The following is a 20,388-nucleotide window of genomic DNA, read 5'->3' as shown; positions in this document are numbered from 1 at the left end:
GGCGGGGGTCAGGACCCTCTGCACCCGCATGCAGGGCCTTGTGTACGTACCCCGTTCTGTGTGCATGTGGTGGTTGTCCGGGAGCAGGAGAGACAGCAGGCGGTCCGGCCTCTGAGTGTGCCTGCCCTCCCCGGAGAAGGCAGCATGCATGTCATGTTTACCTCCCTCCAGTGGGGAGCCGGCATTGAGAAGCCTGCTAGAAAAGCTGGCAAGCCGCTGCCAAGTCCTTGGCTGGCAACCCTGGCTGAGGGTCGGGCCATGGCCAAGATGACCTCCTGCGGGACCAGCCCAGCCTGGCCTCAGGTCAGCCCTGCTGCTTGCTGAGGGGGCGCAGAGTGGCGGTTGGGATTGAACTATGAGCTCGTATCTGGAACCAGTGGTAAACCGTAGCGGTTGGAGCTAAATGTCATAGCAGTGGTGTGGAATTGTTTTATTAATTTTCTATAAACAAAATCTGGCTTGGTGGCTTCTCTGGCTCAGGAAGGGAGCCCACATTTCCATGGACAGACAGAGACTGGGTTTGAAATCCTTCTACCCAGCCTTGGAGCTGAAATAGGCTTTGCTAGGACTGGGGGCTCCTGACTTGTTTTGCTTAGGAATAGATTTTCAAGCTGCTGCTGGGATGGACAAGCAGGTATTTCTCTGGGGCAGTTCCTGGAGTCGAGTGAGAAAACCAACTATGGTGACTGCCTTCCCCACTCAAGCCCATGGTCAATCTGGGTGAGTAGAGAGGAGCCTCCTCCTACTCTTATGTGGGTGGTTGTGCTGTTGAAGGCTGGGAGGAGGGAACTGGCTGCTTTTGGCTTGGCTTAGCAGCAAGGAGGGGTTGAATCCTGGCTCTGTGGAACCCCCCACTGGCTGCCATGTCTCTTGCTGGGGCTGGGGTAAGTGCAGAGAGATACCAGCCTTAGTGAGTAGATGGGGACTGGAATGAAGAGGGTGGCCCGTGTGAGTCCTGGCCCTGGTGGCCCTCCTATGTAGATGAACAGTCCAGGGCACCCTGGGGTGGCCCCTTTGAGTCTGACTTTGGGTGAATCTGTGGTTTATATGGCTGCTGAAGAGGCTTTGTTGCATGCTGTGTGTATGTTCTGAAAACTGCTGTGTTGGGAAGGTTCTTTTTTGTGCTTGAATTCTCTCATCTGGGGGTTGGAAACCAGTTGGTTCTGTACTGGGATCTTCCGGCTCCCTGGGAAAAGAAGCCTCAGGTGGGGCCTCTGCTACCTGGTTGTGAGGCTGGGGGCAGGTGGCTGGTGCTTGGTGTGCGCAAGGGGAGGGTCCCAGCTGGTCTCTACAATCCCTAGGCCACTCAGACCCTCATTTCTCCTTTAGAGGCTTTAGAATAAGCACCAAGGACAAGTAATCATTTCTCCTGGATCGCAGAAATGAATGCTGCTCGGAGAGCCTTCCAGGTGAAAGGGGTGCTGGCAAAAGCATTTTCACTTTGCAGGCTGAAATGTTGCTGCTTCATTTATAGGGCTGTTTTAATGTTCTAAAAGCAGTATAGGATGTGGAGGTTCTGCCTTCCCAGATGATTTCCAAGTCATTCATTTATTACTCTTTCTGAGGACCTAGGAGGGTCAGCTGGCAATATTATGCTTTCCTTATCTCTTTTTTCTTCTCATACTGTTTCTGGGTGACTCTGGGCTTCCGAGTGTGCGGGGACTATGTTCCTGCTGGCTGGCTGTTGGTCTCTAACCTCTGCAGTAGCAGTGTCCCTCTTCCCGTGCTTGCCAGATGCCTTGGTGTAAAGCTTAGCTCATCAAAGCAGGCGACCAAGTAATGTAGGCAAGGTTGATGTGTGTGGACTTAGAGGGCATTGCCCATCCGAGGGAAGTGTGTATGGTTGGAGATGTACATCTGAAAGTTACTAATGATGGGATTCCAGTGGGTGTAGGACTAGGGTGGGGAGAAGTATTGGGGAGTTGGCGGGAGAGAGGGGCATCCAAGAACCTTCAACAGGCCCCGAGTAGGTAGGAATCAATTCTGTCCCTTGGGGTGAGGCAGTTCCTGGAGGAAGGGAGAGAGGAAGCTAGGGAAGGGATAGGGGAAATGAAGATAGAGCCTATTCTCCTGCTTTGGTCACAAACAGATTCAGGAGGGGCTGGGTACCCAAGTCTGGATTCATGCCCTCTTTTCCTCCCTACTGTAGACAAGGAAGGTCTGGTCCTTTTCTGTCTTCTGTTGGGGTTGGGACTGGTCTATGAAGAATGGTGAAGGCAAGATGATAGTGCAGTTTAGGCAATCACTGGGAGTAATGGGAGTATGTGATCTTTGGATTTGAAGCCAGGCACTGCTAGGGCAAATCGCTTAAGCTTTTTGAGCCTCAGTTTACACATCTGCAAAATGGGAGCAATGATAATAATGTTGTTGGAGATGTTAATATTAATACATTCAGCACATTAATTGAAAGTATCCATCCTGTTTAGTGCTGTTTTCTGAGAATTTAATGTTGGGCCTTACACATTTCTTAAATGTTTCCAAAATTTTATTAAATAAAAAATAAGGTGCGAAAGAGGCTAGGCTAACGTGTAGGTTTTCAGTAAGTGTAATTTAATATTAGTTGGGATAAATCACTTCATCTTACAATGTGGAAGTAACAACAAGCAATCATGTAGTACCGTTCTAAAGCTTAAGAGCAATAATATCTTGAAAACGGAGGCAGGACAATACTAAGTTTGAGTTGCCCCAGCTGGGCAACTTAACAAGACCCTGTCTCATAATAAAAAACAGAAAGAAGGCTGGGGATGTAGCTTAATGCAGAGTCTCTAGATTCAATCTCCAGTTCCCCCCCCAAATTAAAATAAAAAGCAATAATAGATGCTGCTATGCATTGTAATGTGAATCAAGCTATAAAGATCATTGTTAACTTTGAACAAAAGACATAACTGAGCAAGTGACCCATGTTCCTGTCTACACCTGAGAAAGCAAACCTTTTTGTGTTTTAAAAATCTATTTGAAAAGTTCATCGTTCCATTTTATGTTTGGGTCATCTTTGATTTTAATCACTAGGCATTTAGGTTATGTGTAGGTTTTCTTTATTAAAAATTATCTGGGGATTTATATCTGTATATTAATCTTTGTGTGCACCTCTGATTTTTCTCACAGGTTAAAATCTGAGAAATTGAATTACTAAGTCAAAGAATATGGAGTTTCAGGTTTTTGATGAAAATGCCCATCACCAGAAGTTTAAGAGCAATGGTTATTTCTACACCCTTAACGATTTTTGAGAGTACTTAACCAGTTTTCTTACACCCTTTAAAACACTGAATGTCATCAAGATAGTCTTTGTCATTTGGATAGGAAGAAAAATGGCATTTCTGTTATTTGTATGTTAGGGATTGAATATTGCTTTCCTGAGTTTAATGACCAGTGGTGCTGCTGCTTTTGGGGCTTGTCTCTTCCCACCCTTTGCCTGCTGAATGTTCCGGCAAGCCCGTCAGGACTTTTGGTTGTCCTATTGGGCCTTCCTCAGAGCTGAGAAGCCCCATATAGTTGGATCCTAGACACGAACTACATGCTAAACGGACCTCTGCCTTCCTAGAGGTAGGACAGGAATTTATTAATTACCTGCAAGGAGGGTTCACCTGGCTTTCCTCTCCCTTCCATAAGGGAATTAGGTTCAGTTCTTAATCCTGTAATTGTACTAAGGAAGCATTATCTTTAATAGTACTTTGAGAGGTTATAGGCTAGGTAGGCAGGCAGTGAAGGGGCTATTAGATCCAGGGACACACTAAGGCACACAGTCAAAGGCAAGGAGGTGTCTTAAAGGTGTGTTACCCCTTCCATCGAGGCCAGGCCATGTGCCTAGATCCCTCAGACTATACCATTTTACTTGGAGCCCCCAGGTACCTCTGGGGCAGGACTGACCAGAGCTACACATGTGAGCACAGGATTCTGAGCCTTAACATCCAGAGCGGAAAGCCATATAGTACATCGGCCGCATAGAAGAACCAATTTATTTTTGCTTTCTCATTTTTATTGCCCTCCTTTTAAATCTTTGGCTCCCTTGTGTATCTTCCAGAGATCTGAGCTGGGCAATATTTTTAGGAATGGTGGAAATTAGCTAGTGAAAATGTGATCAGCCCCAGGCTGGGGTTTTGGAAGCTGGAGAAGCCTTTTCTTTGAACAAGCGTGTTTACTTCTGTGTATATTTTTTGTACATTTTGCAGGTACCACCTGTTCTAGTGAGGGTGTGTGTATGTGATATATAAATGCCGCTATACATGTCAGTACGCTTGAAATGAGTTGATACATGTAAGACATTTCAAACATACCAGTATGACATCATGTTGGGTTGGACCATATTTTTATAGTTGAAATATAGACAAATTACTCAATCTACGTGCTCAGTAAGCATTTACTACCATTATTGTCATTGTATGTTTTCTCCTATGTTTGTCTACCAGTGTGTTTTGGGGTGTTTGTGTGTGTGTATACTCTGTTGTACCAGTGTGTTCTTCATTTGGGACTTGTGTGCATGCTTGTGTGCACATATGCGTTTTCTATCTGGGCATATGGACACTCTGAGCTGGCCCATTCTGTGAACAAATTGCCACCCTTCTTGGGGAGAACTTCCCAGACAGCAGCCCTCTGACTCTCCTCTCACCTTCAGGTGCTAGGCAGAGCCTGGGCCCTGGTGCCAGCCTCAGGGCTACTATTGGACCTCTTCCATTCTGCCCAAGTAGCTCTGCCTGTTTCTAGGCTCTTTGTCTGAGGATATGCAAATCAACTCTTTAATGAAATTCCTTTGAAAAATATTATTTGAATCAGAAAGTTAATTACCAGGCTCTAATTAATGGCTATTTTAGAAGGTCATAGAAAAAATCTGGAGATCATAAGGCAGCTGAAAAGGCAAGAGCGGAGAAACACCCAGCTACCTCAGCCAGCTTGGTGACTCCTCCTCAGGGTCCCGGAGCATACTTAGCTTCTTCCCTGCTCCGAGCTGTCAGCCCACTCCACGGTGGGTGAGTAGAAAGGGACCCCTTGGTCAAAGGCACTTTGGTGGTTCTAGTCTTCTGGCCATCAAACCATCCATCTGGGAAGAGAGGCATGGACAGCATCCCAGGCTGGGATGAAGTGTAAGAGAAGGAGTGGACAGCTGAGGAGCCTGCCCTGGCCTCAGCGTAGCAAGGTGACATGCTCAAGGCCTGGTCTGGCCCTTCACTGGCCACTGTGCTCTCCATTAACCCCTTCCTATACCTTGTGAGGTTTTCTAGTTAAGCGTGCAGGGGATACTTCTGGCTTCCCCCAGCCAGAGCCTTGGAAGCTGCCTCAGCCAAATCTCCACCATGGGCCCAGCTTCCTGCTCTCTGCTCCCCTCAGGGCCTCATGTGGAAGCACCTGTGTGCCATGTATGAAGTGAGACCTTGCTTGCATACCCCTTCTTTTGGCTCTGGTCAGGCCCTGCTGTCTGTTCTCTGTGACCATGGCAAGCCACAAATCCTCTCTGTACTTCCCTCTATCCATCAAGATCTTGCCTGCCACCTACCTCAGTGTACCTGCTGAAGGCTCAGAGAAGACTGTGGTGGGTGATACGGGTGATATAGAAGCCTCCTCCACCCATGTGCCTGTTACCATTCCCTCCTGGGTTAGAGGGCATCTGTCCTCTGTGGCATGTGACGGTGCATGTGTTTGCACAGGCCACATGGCATGCACACATAAGCCCCTTCTTTGGCATTTGGAATCACATCTTATGGAAGCCACCAGTTGTGTAGCTGGTGTCCTACCTGTGCCAGACGAGTAGTAAGGTAAGGGCCCAAGAGACAGAAGGGCAGACAGGATCCATCGCCCTCTGCAAGGTTCCCTGGTACCATGCCTGAGAATTTTTTGCGCTTTCTTGGCAGAGAGTAAGAGGCAATCCCAAGACTAGACGTCAAGTTTGATCCTGGGGATATGCCAAGAATAGGGCCTCTCTTCTTGCCCCTCCTTGTGTCTGGTCAGAAGGCCTGAATGTTCCTGACTCTCAGGGTTGTCCCCTTAGTAGACCACAGCAGATGACTGCCTGGTGGTAGGCTGGTTGAAGATACTAGCAGAGCACAGTGTGCCCTGCACAAAGGAGGTGTTCCGAGTTTGCCGGCGAATAACTGAATATGCCCCGGTTTCCTAAGAGGAATGGGCTAAGAGGGACATCCTCAAGGCCCTGCTCTTCAGAGCTTCCCTCAAAGGCAACCTCCCCCTTCTGCTACCTTCCCATTGCCCCTTGGAAGTCCCTTGACTACTGTGGGCCAGGCTAGAACAGAGAGTGGAGGAGTTGCAGGCCTAGCTTTACTGCCAACTGAGTGTTAGAAGAGCCGTGGAGCTCTGAGTTCAGCTTTCCCAGTTGCCATTTTCCTGCATCCGACACCTGCAGGGAGCATTGCTCCTCATCTCCTACCTCCCCTTTCCAGTGGGTAGCTCCCTTGGGGCAGCACAGGGGCCCTTCTCCAGCTCCAGGCCCAGAGCTGCCATCCACCCTGCCCAGCCCTTAACCCCTGAGAGCATCTTCTGCCGGTTGCTCAGACCTTTCTCCAACAAACAGGGCCCTTGTTTGCTGATTCGGCCTGACTGTAAAAGAGCACATTGGCAGAGATATAGATGACACTAGGGTAGCATGGGCCCTAATTTGATGCAACATTGTCATGGGGAGTTTTCGTACTGAGGGCAGTGAATTAGTGTACTGTCTCCCTGTGCCCACCGACTAAGGGGAAGTTAATTTCATGCTCTGTCTTTTTGACATTCATAATCAAAGTGTAGTATTGCAGCTGCGGATTGTTAGCAGGAAAAGGATGTGTGCGCCTCAACAATTACTGTTTCTGGCTGGGGAGGAGATTGATTAATAGATTGTTCCTGGCCCCACCCCCTCTGCTCCTTATCCCCTTCATGCCTTCTTTCCCTCCTTCCACCCTCCCCAGATAACAGTCTTAGAATTGGTTGTGCCTAAAATTCCATTCTTGTTTTAGAAGCCCAGTGTAAGGGAGGACTCACAGGCCCTGGAATTGCCTGGGGCACCTGACAAAATGTAGGTCTTGGGCCCCACCCCTAGACGTTCTGAATTACTCTCTCTGGGTAGGATAATTGTGGTTTCCCAAAGTTTGTTCTTGTTGCAGAGGAGCAAGAATTGTGTCCCAGCTGTGTGGCAGCAGCTTGTGTAAGGACTTCCCATACTGTATTCTTATTGATTCCTCATAGCAAATGAGTTTTTATTTCCCATTTCACAGATGTAGACTGAAACCCCATATATTATTAGCCCAGCATCACCCTTTAGGGGAAACCCCCTGTCCAGCAGTTCATCCCCTGGATGGGGCCTGAGATCCCACCTTTAGCTAGTCAGACCCTTTACTTTTAAGTTGAGATGCCCTTTGAAATAAATCTTTCTCCTCCTCCTCCTCCTCCTCCAAGTAGCGGGAGCCCTCTCTCCTGCTCTCTCATGACTCCCACTCCGATAAGCTCCTACACATCGGTGCCCTAGATTTTCTGAGGGTTCTTGGAGTGGGCAGGGCATTGAGGCGCTTATCTGCCTGTGAGTGAGGGGCAGACTGGGACTGGAACTTTTCTCCTAAGTCCAATTCCAGCACTTTTAACCCACCTGTGTCACTAAGGCCCACTCTTCTTGCTGACCCCCTGGTTGTAGGTGGAGAAAGTGAGATTCAGAGAGGTGAATTCATTTACCCAGGGCCAAGCAAGTATCAGTAATGTGGTACAAGGCCTAGTGCATTGAGTAAAAGCCCCTAAAACAGAACGAATCAATGTTTCAGGGCGAGACCAGGGGCCTTTGGCCCCCACCTGAGAGTGGACATCTTTCAGCACAGCCAGGAGGGGGACAAGAGTAGCTGTCCATGGTGAAGCCATTCCAAAGGGGGTGTACTGCACTCCCAGGCACCTGCCAGGAATGTGGGCTGAGAGGACCAGGAATCTGGGCCTGTGAGGCAGGAACTAGAATTTGAACCATGGCTGCCTCCCACCCTCCATGCTGCCAGGTGTTGGGGAGTCGATCCACCAGAGCTGGTCCAGGGCTCAACTCCACCAACTGCATCCCTCTGAGCCTCAGAGTCCCTGTCTCATTAAGGCAAAACTAGAAACTGATATCTAGGCCCTGAATTCTTGGAGGGAAAGCAGGCTGGCACAGGGCAGTGTGTGGAGTCTTTCCTGGGCTTTGGTTCACTATATTCAGGTCATGAAGCACCCAGAGCTGTTGTAGAATGGAGCCATTGTAGTGGGGCAGGACGCAGATGTCTTTCATCTTGTTGCCTTCCTGGCAGGCTTCTCTTGGTGCCACAGTGGCACCACCCACTGCCCTTGAGTGGCCACTGAGGATGGGCTAGGCTCTATGCCTGGTATGCATTTCCTCACTTTACCCTTACAACAGAACTGTGAAGGGAGGGTGCTGTTGCTACCGCACTTTACAGAGAAGAGGGAGTCTCAGAGAGACAAAGCTTCTTGCCCAGTCCTCTTGCCCCAGCTTGTAAGAGGTGGAGCTGGGGTCAGAACCCAGGCAGGCTGGCTTTATTCATAAAGCCCCTGCCAGCAGCTTCTCTTTTGCATGTTCACTGCTCATATGCTGTGTTTTGCATGTTCTGTCAATAAGAACTACGGTAAACTGCCTACCTGTGCAGAGCACCTGTGCGCCAGGCATTCTGAGATGTACACACATCATCTCCAATCCTTTGGACGGTTACCTTACTTTAGAGGTGAGGAGACTGGCCTCAAAGAGTAAAATAGCTTATCCAGGATTAGCTTCACAATGGATTTAGAGTCTCGATCTCTTTTGATCTAAGTCAGGTCTCTGTCTACTAGCTCATGTGGCTGAGCATATCCTATTGGCCCAGCCCTGTCCTCAGCACTTTGCTTAAGACACATTGCCCCTGTGACAGTGCATGCCGTGCCTACTGGTGTGGTTGGAGCTAGGATCCAAACTCCAGCAGTCTGATTCCTAGGCCTATGCTGCCCTCTGCCTGTTTTACAGATGAGTAAACTGAGGTTCTGAAAGGTAAGAGTCACTTGCCCTGAGTTGGTGGGCAGGCAGTTGATAGAGACAGGATTTTCACTCATGTCTCTCCAGAGTGTCCCCTATGTGAAAGAATATGGCACCCACCAGAAGGGTTTGGAAAAGTATCCCAAGGCCACCAGGGGCTTTGCAGGAAGGTGTCATGGTGCCGAAGTCTGGAGGTGGTAGAGTGACAGTGGAGGTAGACCCATAGTAGTTGGGGACCCCAGGATGTGATGGCAGGTGTCAGCCCAGTGACTGCTCCTTCTATTCGCAGCTTCTTAGTTGCTCTCAGGTCTTTCTTGTGGGCTCTTCTGGGGTTATGGGTTCCTATATCTCCTTTCTTTTTGACAGAGTTAATGAACAATGGCTGCTTTTGGATTCTTGATGCTGGGTGAGGTGGCAGGATGGAGAAGAAGCGATGTTGGATAGTTGGCCTTCCACAGCACCCCTTTCCTCCCAGGTCAGAATGTCAATGTGATTTTCTGGTTTAGGGCCGTGGCAGGGCCAGAGCCAGATGCTCTGCCAGGAGCTCCACTCAGCCTGCCTGAAGTGGTCTTGTTCACTTGCATTGGGCTCATGAAGTGTATAGTCTTGATAATGGTTATTTACAAAATGGTTATTTAGTAAAAAAAAAAACTTATTTAGTTATTTAGTTAAAAAAAAAAAGTTATTTGGTTATTTAGTAAAAACTTACCCCACAGAGTTTCAGAGTCAAAGAATAACTGCTGGCTGGGAATTTGGTGCGACTTAACAGTCACCCAAGCCAGGGCTGCACTTGGAAGGCCTTGCTTTCTTTCCTGCCTCCCCTACTTGTGCCCTGTGCACTCATAGGAATGCTTCCTAAACTGAGTTCCACAGAGCACTACATTTTTGCAAATGTTAATGTGTGCTGGGGAGGAGGGAATTCCATACCCAAACAGGTCAAGGAAGCAGACTGATAGTGGTTCTCAAAATCAGTTCCAGAGTTTCCTGATGGTGAGACTAAATGTTGTATTTCAAAGGAGTGGTGTGCTCAAATACATTTTACATCCTCACTCCAGGAGATTAAAGGCCCTGAGAGGTCCTGCAGTAAAGAAACCAGTTTTGCTTCCTTTAGTCTAGGGCTTCCTGTTCCTCTCACCCCAGGAGCAGCTGTTGGTTTCTGTGGAGCAAGAGTGTTCTGGAGAACATCATTTGGTAAACACTAAGTTGAGGTGTTCTTCTTCTCAGAAACATGTTTTTTAAGAGGGAACTTTGGAAGCATTCCCTGCCTTCAGGACCTACAGGAGTAAGTCTTGAATAATGGTATTGTTGGCTCAAGTAGCCAGGGGTATATTTTTGGAAAAAGGAATCCATGTCCTCAGAATCATTTTCTGGTACTGGTCAGAGCCTTCAGTGGAGAGGTGATCTGGCTGGAATTGGCCTGAGTCAGTGTATGGTGGGTTAATTGTCCCTTTTGTAGGCTGAGTGGCTCCCTTGTACCCAGCAGCTTAGGCTCTGGGCCTCCCATCCCCCTTAGACTCCCTCTGCACAAGACAGTAGTCAGGCAGAGGCTGCCCACAGATTTGCATAATTGTACTGTCCTCTGAATAATTAATAAACCTCTGTCCTTGCTGGGAGCAAAGTCTGCGCCATTATGGATGGATCTGCCATGGATGGGTTTGCCAATGCTCTTCCAGGGGAGCCAGTGGTTTCTGGACTCCTTGGCCTTTCCAGGCCTGTCCCCCGCCCCCAGAGAGGAGAGGGCACTGGATTGCAAAGGGTGCGTGGGTGTGGTGTCCACACAGCTCCAGTAAGATCCTAATGGACCAGGTGATAGTCATGCTTCTGTTTTCCAGGATCTGCAAATGGGATCCTTAGTTGAAATTCTCCCTGCTTTCTGTGGTCTTACAAACTCTGAAGCGTGGTCAGCTGTGTGGGGACAGGCTTCTGGTAGCTTGAAGGGCACAGTTCTTCCTCAGAAGGTAGGAGGAATGAGGCTGAGCTTTCAGGAAAGAGTAAAGGACAGGGAGGTATATCTGCTTGGTCCCTTCTTCCCATCCAGTCCCTCTGGGTTTCTGGGCATGTCAAGATCAAGGGTAACCTGGGAGTGATTCTTATTTGAGATTTCCAAATTCCTTTTTGTGGTGTTTCATTGAAGTCAGCATGCCCTCTGGTGCCTGGTTCTGCCTGCTGTCATGCCCCTGACATACATTGGCATGGGGAAAGACCTGTAGACTCTCTAAGGCAGATGTGATCTTGAGTCTTTCCTCTCTTTCCTGCCTCCCCCACTCATTGTCCAAAGCGCCCTTAGGAATATTTCTCAAACTGGGTTCCATGAAACACCATTCTTGTACATGTTAATAAGTACTTGAGATGAGGGAATTCTGTCACCCAAACAGGTCAGGATAGCATCCAGTGAGCCAAAGGAAGCAAACTGCTTCAATGCATTACTCCTTAGTGGCCTTATTGTGCCAGTATACATCTGAATCTATAAGAGGGAATGCAGGATGCTCTGTTTCCACAGTAACTACTCAGTCTGTCTGCACATAGCCTGTGATGCGGTGCTCTCTACACCTGGAGCAGCCCATCCTGTTGCTGGGCATTGCCTCTCTTGGACTTGTTCCCTTTGTTGAGCTTCCCTAGCCAACATTGGTCTGGCAGTTTATCTTTGACCCTCACACCATCCAGGGCCGTGGCAGAGCATTTTATAGCTGGGCCCAGAGAGGCCCAGAGAGGGTCATTATCTCACCCAAAGTCACATAGAATTGGCATTTAAACTCATGTCTGCCAGCTGGCACCTCAGCTTTTCTCCCTTGGTCACCAGTAAACCATTTGCTCCCTGGATAAATGTCAGTTTGTTAGTTGGGGTGAGGCTGTGGGGACCTGTTGCGCCTACTGCTCTCTTACCCATTGGCTTGGCATGTCTGGGAGTAAGAGGTAAGTGAAAGCCCTGTTTAATTGATTCTCTGCTGTGGTGCCAGCTTTGGAGCCATATATAGACAGGTATGGGCACAGAACTGCCAGATGTCCCACTCATCAAACCATCCTGACTTTCACCCATTTCCTTCTCCTTCCCTCTCTTTTAATAAGAGTGGGGATGTCTGAAGTGTCCCAGGAGCTAGGCAGGCACTTGTCTTGGGCTGGTGGTTGTGGTGCAGAGGGCAGAGGGGAGGAGGATAGGGACTCCAGCTGGCTTGTCTTTCTCCAAGCCTTTATGAGAGTCAGTGGCCAAGCCTACGGCAGGGTAAACTTGTTCTCCTAGGCTTGGATGTGGCACTGAGGCCAAGGTGTGATTTTTGGGACTTGGGCCAGCTGTTTTATTTCTTGAGCATCTTCATGGGTCCCACTGTATTATATACCACGAAAGGGACTACATTGCCCAAGTGGCATTTCATCTTGGTCCCATAGAGAGCAAACTGCACAGGGGGCCCCTGATGAGGGGAATTCTGCTCTGCTGAAACAGACTTAGGTCTGGACTTGACTCACCCATTTCCTGTGTGGTCTGAACGAGGTCATCTGACCCCTCAACCTGTCTCTGTTCATGGTGCCTGCCAGCTGGGTTCTGAGGTGTGTACATGGGATTGGGTATGTCATGTGATAATTTTATCATATTGGCCTTTCATCACACAGCCACACATACCATGCTTTTGAGCTTTCTTTTGAGACCACAGAATCCTGACAACAGATCCAGCCCAGGCCTCCCAGGGTCCACCCCATCATATGGCAGGACATGGCCCAAGACAGACATGAAATGATGTTTGTGCCCACATTTCTTCCACTTAGAAAATCAATATTCTGTGGTCTGCCTAATTGCTCTGTTGCTGCTAAATGAGTCATTATAGAGGGAAAATAGCAAATGCATTGTGAGATTAATGGGAGAAAATAGTTGGCAAATGACTTTGGTTTGCTTACGAAACTCTGAGAAGGTGTTACTATGAGAAATCTGGAGAGGCACAAGGGCTAGTCTCAGGCAGTAGGAGACAGGCAGCTGTTGTGCTACAAGGCTCCAGCAGGTCTAAGAGAGCCCTATTAGGGCAGGACACCAATTTTACTGTTACAGGGGCCGGAATCAGGAGTTCCCCAGTGGTCAAGTGGGGAGCCAGGGTTGTGACAGGAGCTGTGGTGACCTGGTTTCAAGGAGAGAGACACTGTTTAGTTAGAGCCCATCACTCATCATGCATGGGGGGATGTCGTGGTGAGCAAAACCAGCCCCAGCCCCTCCCTTAGTGGAGGAGAAGAGAAATTGTCCCACAGATAAATGTGTAATTGCAATTACGTGCAAGTCCTGATGGCAGTGAAAATCTAGACCCAGAGGGCTTAATCTGGTGGGGCGGTAGGGGCGGCTTCCCCAAGGAAGAGAACAGTGGGCTGAACACTTAAGAGAAGAACCTTCTGGGCAGGTGCGAGAGCCTGTGCAGACCCCTTGGGTCTCGCAGTCAGGGGCTGAAAGAGTACCTGTGTGACCTTAACCCACAGGTAGTCCTGGGAAATGGATACTTCTTGTTTTACAAGTGAAGAAAGCCAGCTGAACATGGTGAAGGACTTGTCTAAGGTCAGATAGCCACTAAGTAGCAGAGTGTAGATTTGATCTGCTGCCCTGTCTCTAGTTAGTGTCAAGGACTTCCCTTCCATAGGGCAGAGGGCTGGCTGCAGGGTGTCTGCCTGAGAATCTTCTTGAGTGAGAGGACTGTATTGGATTTTAGAATACAGATACCTCTCTGCCCCTGCAAACCCCCAAAGTCAGGCCTCTTTGCCTCATTGGGTCTTTGCTTCTTCTTAATGGCAACTAATTTGGATAGCATTGTGATTATCAAAATGCCAAGTCAACTAATGAGTCCTCTTTGAAAAAGTATTGTAAATAACATAGTTCTCTTCCTCTCAGCCCCATGACATGTGTTGATATATTCCTTGTCATTAATCCCAGCTAGTCTGTCATTAGGTAGGGCCTGCCACTTGCCTGCAGATGTGGAGTAGAGGCATGGTCAGATGAGAGTGGTTGAGGACCTGTGGACTCTCCTGGGTTTCAGAAGTGGCAGCAGCAGATGGGGAGACTCCAGGCATTTCCTGTGAGTACTGGGAAAGATGCATTAGTGGCATCACAAATCACCCCACCTTGGTTTCTGGATACAGCCAAGCATCACAGGACCATGGGAACCTGGTGAAAAGATTCCAGAGCCCCACCTGGAGAGAGGTAGATTCATGACTAAGGTTGGCCCTGGAATCTTCATAATAAGTCCCTGGATGATCCTGAGACCCATTCAAATATTGAAATCCCTAGCTAGTAGCTCTGCATTCCTCCCTCCCTGGGAAGGTCCATGGCTCTGAGGAATGGGGAGGTGAGTGTGCTTTGGTCTGTCTGGGCTGGCAAGTTATCAGGCTACAGAATAACCATGTGGCTGGGTGTACCAGTGCCTACCTCTAGCTTGGGGAATGCCTTTGGAACACAGGTAGGGTAGAGCCAGGTGGGCCACTTAGTCTCAGAAGAGGCAGGAATTTGGCCTGGGATACTTTGGTATTGCCCCCGGCTGGAAGCTGAGTTTCAGCCCCAACCCAGGTCTGATTGACTGCTCCTTACTTGCCAAATATAAACCACAGCCCTCCCTGGCTAGAAGCTAAATGTTCATGTGGGCTGGTTGAAGAGCCCAGCCAGGGCTCTTTGTCCTGCTCAGATGCCATTTCCAAAAGAATTTTGCTTAGTTCTTCAAATAAACAGCAGGGCATTTCCTGTGGGATGAGAGGCAAGTCTGGGACTGCCCCTGAGGCTGCAGAGGGGATCCAGACCTACCCCAGTATGCTGCCACGGGGAAACCCTAGCAGCAGCCTGGGGTGGTGCCTAGAGGGCAGCCATCTGGTCTTGCACCTACCTCTCCTGAGCCAGTCCTGTCTCCCGAAGGGAAAACTATGCTGGTCTCCTTATGCTGAGATTTAAGGGTCACTGTAGCAGTTTTGACTCTGGGGACCCAGTCCTCAGTCTCTTTCTAGGCAGTTCCAGACCCTCCATGGTGACAGACTTGAGCCAGCCTGAGCCCAGACAAATGTAACGCAAAAAGTGCCAGGTCAAGCCTTGTCCCATCCGCTTTTCTGCCTGGCCCATGGGAGGGTTTGAGAATCTTCCATCCTTCAATTTCTGCCCCGGCTGGGCACCCTGGTCACTGTTTGTGTGGGTACTCTCTTGTTTTCAAGTAGACAGTGGATTGTCTTTGGAGCTTGGTTCCATGGTGCCCCCCTGGGAAACTTGGTTCCCCACCTCTTGCTCCTGGGCTGCTCATCGGCAGATATGGTGACTGGTCATCCTTGTAGCCTGTGGCTCGTAGTCAAGGTGGCCACTTAGCTGTTCTTCACTAAATCTTTCTAGCCTCTAGATTAGCATTTGATGGGAACTCATTTTCCTTTGCCTGTATGTGATTTAGTGGAGGAGGATTTCAGTGAAGATGTTTCAGGCAGATTCTGCCATGTACACTTTGCAACATGTACTCTTACAGACAAGCCTGGCACTTCTGATGAGTGGGACAGCCCCCTACTTTGTCTTCTGGCCCCCTTAAAGTCCCTTGTGCCACAGTGTACTCAAGGCAGGGACTACCAGCTTCCTCACTGGCTAGGGGCCAGGGTCTTTTGTTAAGTGTTGGGACTCCAGGTCAAATAGAAATCTGTGCACTGAGCAGAACAGAAGATGTGACCTGCTGAGCTTGCCTGAGTATTAGGGCAGGTGCAGACAGGCTGGTAGTTCCCCAGGTGGTCATTTTATTCAGCCAGTGCGAAGCCAATCATTACACTCTTGGAAACAGATATCTAAATGTGGGAGGAAGCACTGATCCTGTTGGGTGCAGTTTTACAGAAAACGATTTCATGGGCCTCTTGTAGTGAACCCCGGGCATACAGACTCCTGATGAGGGGGTCCTTTGAGTCTGCCCTCAGATGGACTCTCTCTGGCCATGCACGTTTCTCACACCACCTGGAGTTTACCTTCCTAGGTCTCGGTCTAGACTCTACTCCTAGCAGTGCCCCAGGCGCAGGGCCCTGAAGCTCCGGAGCCTCTCCCAGGGCAGCTGTTCTCCCCACTAAGTTATCCCAGTAGCTAGTCTGCCCCTTCAGGGAGTCCAGTCAGGAGCTCCCATCCTCCTACCATTCTCCTTGTGGCTCTAGAGCCCCTTTTCTGCCCCCTCCCCCAGGCCCTGGGCTTCCTGCTGCCCCAAGTCCTTCGGCCCCAGGGCTGGGAGTGGGCATCCTACAAGAAGAGCCCAGTTCCTGGAATCTTGGCCCAGAAGCCTCAAGTCCCCAGTGGATTCCTGTTTGGGCTGTGTTATGCCAAGGGGCTGTTTCCAGCATGTCCAGCGTGTTTCTGCCTGCCTTTGGGGTTGCTGGCCCTGTGCAGCCCATGGCATCTTGTATTGAGGTTTTAGAAGGGTCAGGCACTTGGTGGGAGGGCCTGAATGGTCATGCTGGTGGTCCAGAGAGAGCGATCCTTTGTAAATCACTTTGCCTGTAAAGGCAGACTCTGGGCGCCCTGGTAACAGCTCTGCACCAGCCCGTGGTGTGGCCGCTGACGGCGCAGCTCCTGACTGGCTGCCTCTCCAGCTTCCTTGAGTGGCGCTCCTCACTGGCCTCCTTCAGGCAGATGTTGAGGGAAGGCTGGGGCAGGGTCCCTGGACTGTCTGCCTACACAGCCCCTCCCTCCATGATCTGTGCTGGCCTGGGTGTGGCACCTTTCAGGATCAGTCTACAGGGACAGCAAAGCTGACTGTGACTGCAAGGTCTTAACAAGTCTCTTCAGAGCCTGCACACTCTCAACCTTGCTTTGTCACCCCCTCTCCCAGTCCCTGTGGCCAGGCCTCCCATTTACTCACACAGCCACTGTCAACCAGTGTCTGGTGTCAGATTCAGCTCCATCACTCACCAGCACTGTAAAATGGGGATAATAGCAATTCCTTCCTCCTAGAGTGGTCAGGAGGAAGAGGTGAGAATCACAGATTTACAGGCAAGTGCTTACAGTGCCCAGCACGTAGCAGGCATGGCCTTGTGCCTCTGTCTGGAATACCTTCTTGCTCTTCCTCCTTTGGTCCTACCCTTCCAGTCCTAGCTCCTCCTGCTTGAAGCCCTCCCCAACCCCGAAGCAGTCCCAGGTGGACCTTGAGCTCTTCATTTTGCTCCCCATTTTCTGTGCTTTATTATTTGGTCTATTTCCTCCCCTTTCATAACAATGGGGCTTCCTGAAGCCACCGGTGGGGGCCTCTTAAGCTATACTTGTCCTGCCCCGCCCTGAGGTCCTCCCCAGCTCTCCCAAGAGCCCACTGCCCGTGCTTAGATATGACCTCCCCTCCCCCACACGACCAAGTTATTCTTAGGGCCTCAGCATGAGAAGTCAGAGATCCCGTACAGATAGGGATGCCTTGGAGAGTGAGGAGGGACATACTTGAGACACAGGTGTTGGAATCTTGGCCTGCTTGCTTCTCTCTGCCCCACTCGGCTGGCGGTGAGTGGGCAGGAGGGAATGGGGGCTTCACAGAAGACATGATAGTAGTTGAAGCTTCAAAGAGGATGAATTCATCAGGCTGCAACTGAATCAGCTGCCAACATTTGAACATATGAAGAAGGGGAGAAAAGGGCATTTAGGCAGAGGGAACCCCATGAATGAGTACCTGGTGCTCAGAGGACTAGAGCCTTCCTGTCTACTTGGGACTTGAAAGCTGGGGAAGGCAGGAAAGGGCTGGGAGCATGGGGAGGGAGGGAAGTAGTTCTGAAGGGCCAGGGCAGCAGGTCAAGAAAAGCTGAGGAGGTGAGCCTACGAGAGGTTGGGTGGGGTGTGTGTGCTCATGTGCCTGTGTCAGATTGGGCGAGGTGGTCCGAGGATGGGGTTCCCTCCGTGCTAGGTGCTTTGTCTTATAGTGCTCACAGTAACCTGGGAGGTGAGCTTGCCTCAGAGCTGGGAAAAGCAGGTGCTGGGACGTTTGGTGACTTGACCAAGGTCTCACAGGTGAAGAAGGGGAAGAGCCAGAATATGAACCGTGGGTAGCACAGGTCTCAAGTCCGCTGGTAGCCATAGCCTATTTGGAACAGGCTGTCATCTCTCTGGGGCTGGCCTGCTAGTCTATTCTCCAGCCAGGTGTGGGGACCTTAAGAGAGTGCATATAAAAGCCATGGCATTGTTAGGTCCTTGGCACATGTGTCCAGGTATGCATGGCCCATGGAGGCCTTTTATTGAACCAACTTCTTCACCAGGCCTGAAGGCTCATTACCTAGGCCTGTTGAGAAGTGGCCAGGGGGCCAGGCAGCCAGGAATGAGAGTTGTTATAAGACCTGCATCCCTCATCCCCATCTTGGGGAGCCCAAGACCCTCGCTGAGCCGGCAGCATTCTGGTCCCTCCTTTCTTATGGTATGATAGTTGTCTCTGTTCCTCACTGAAAGGCAAATGTCCCATGGACCTGGCCCAGACCCTTTCTCCTGGCTACTGGCACCTAGCACACAGCCTGGCACAGTACAGGTGCCCAATAAATGTTTGTATCACGAACAGTACATTGAGTACTTACTGTGTGCCATGCATTATGCCAGCCACTGGAATAATTAACTTTGGCATGGCACTTTATGATTCCCAAAGCTCCTCTGGGTCCCATTAGAAGGTTGATTCTCTCAATCAGGTTTTTATTTTCCTGTTTTCCAAATGAGGAAACTGAAGCTCAGGGAGAGGAGGCAAGTAGCCTGAGGTCACATCCTCAGCCAGCCAGCCAGCCAGCCAAGGTACCTAGCCCATCCTTTGAGCCTTGCCTACTGCCTGGGCTATGGATACACTCCAGGGGCTAACTAACAGTTGTTTCTTTCCAACCACTCTCTGAGACGGAGCTCCTAGGCAAGCAGGGAAGCCAGGCCAACAGAGAATTTGTATCCAGGGGAGCAGAGCTCCTGGGGGGCCCCAGGAAGCACCTGGCTGGTCCTTCAGTGGCTCCACCCTGCAGGAGCAGGGGCTTCCTCTGCCACTGTAAGCACCTGGTTATCAGGGACAATTGTCAGTGTTTGGGTAAGTCAGAGGCAGAAGAACAAAGAGAACCCTTCCTGCCAATTCACTCTGACCTTGAAAACCCTGTGGGGTTTCATTTACTGGAAAGAAAGAGGGAAGAGTTGGTTACCAGCTTCAAAGAGGGGCAGGCCTCCCACAGGCGGCATCAGCATCCAGGAAGCCTTGGCTTTGTAAGTTCTTGCTGCTGAATTCTCCTTTTCAGTTTAACAGAAGTCCTGGGGAGCGCTGTCTGGGCTGACCAGGAATCTTGCCACCTCTTTTAGAAGACCTGGAGAGGTAGGATCACTGCTCTTACTTTGGCTGGGGACCTCAGGGCTCAACTTTTGAAGCAAAGATCAAATAATGAATGATTTGAGAGATCTGGACACAGCCCAAAGACTTACTACTCTGTGTGTCCAGCTGCAGGAGTGCCCAGTTGTGGGAGGAGGACTCTAGGAGTTAAGGGGACCATTCTGTCCCTGTTGAGGGGAGTCTTGCAAGGAAGTGGTGTATCAACTAGGAAATCCTGGGTATGGTGAAGCATTGCATATTTATTCTTTATCCCGTAAATATTCAGCAAGTTGGGCCTCTACTATGTTCTAGGAGCTATGCATGACCCTAGGAGAGATTTAACATGTTGCACGTTGTGCCCATCCTCAGTGACACAGGAACTCCTCTGCTGAGGCACTTCACAGATCTGTGGCAACAGTGGCAATCTGGAGGGTGTGTGTCCTGGTGGGGATGTGTAGCTACTGGGCCTTTGGTAGCAGGCTTTTGGGTTTAGGAGAGAAGCGGAACTATAGAGTTGTTTTTGTGACATTTGAGAATTTCACATCTTTAAATGTTGGCAGTTCAAAACTTAAAAATGTCAAACACTGTGTGGGCTAAACAAAACATGAATGTTGACCAAATACAGCCATACTCTTTAGTTAGAGTCCTTTATCCTAAAGGTTGGGTAAAGCCCAGATGGCCAGAGGGTGTTGGAAAGGAACTCGCCTTGGGCATTCATACAGTCCTGGGAATTCCAGGATGGATACGTGACTGAAGATTGTCCAGGTCTGAGTGCAGTGCTGCCCTAGAGGGGCAGATAAGCTGAAGGCTAGCAGGCCACCTGCCCTGAGCACTTCCATTGTGTGCACTGCACCTAGCCAGGTATTCCTACCCAGGATTGTCACATCAAGCAAGAGGCTTTGGCCAGGCAAGAGCTTAGTGAGGAGAGGTGGTCAAGTGTTTAAGAGAACCCTCCCCCACACAGAGCAACTCCTTGTGATATACACATCCTAGTCTTCAGCGTGACTATACAACTACAGCATAGGACTCTGCTGCTGTGTGTATGGCCCCTGCCATTGACATTTGCTCTTAGGCCAGGCAGGTAGCTCCTTCAAGTGATGCTTGGGAGGCTTCTTGAGAATGGCCAGCTCCCTACTCCAGTCTGCTTCCTCCTCCCTCTCCCTGCCTGTCCTCCAGGGGTCC

General features: G+C 49.8%; 1 protein-coding gene across 15 annotated transcripts in view; it reads left to right on the top strand.

The window, feature by feature from the left end:
* Positions 1 to 20,388, top strand: part of Dab2ip (DAB2 interacting protein) — a 185,583-nt gene that overhangs the window by 105,225 nt on the left and 59,970 nt on the right. Inside the window, exon 1 of one of the 15 annotated variants that reach the window (XM_021262133.2) lies at positions 900 to 9,425. The exons of 13 other annotated variants lie outside the window; for them this stretch is intronic. In XM_021262133.2, coding sequence (XP_021117792.1) covers positions 9,370 to 9,425 — 56 coding nt within the window. In that variant the 5' untranslated portion in view covers positions 900 to 9,369. Of the gene's footprint in view, positions 1 to 899; positions 9,426 to 19,138; positions 19,213 to 20,388 lie in introns of those variants that run through there. One more of the 15 variants, XM_004849446.4, reaches the window with a different exon arrangement.

The sequence above is a fragment of the Heterocephalus glaber genome, unplaced genomic scaffold (genome assembly GCF_053883595.1).
Source record: "Heterocephalus glaber isolate CG9 unplaced genomic scaffold, H.glaber_assembly_v1.0 deba00001479, whole genome shotgun sequence".
NCBI lineage: Eukaryota > Metazoa > Chordata > Mammalia > Rodentia > Bathyergidae > Heterocephalus > Heterocephalus glaber.
This window is presented reverse-complemented; position numbering and strand designations above follow the sequence as displayed.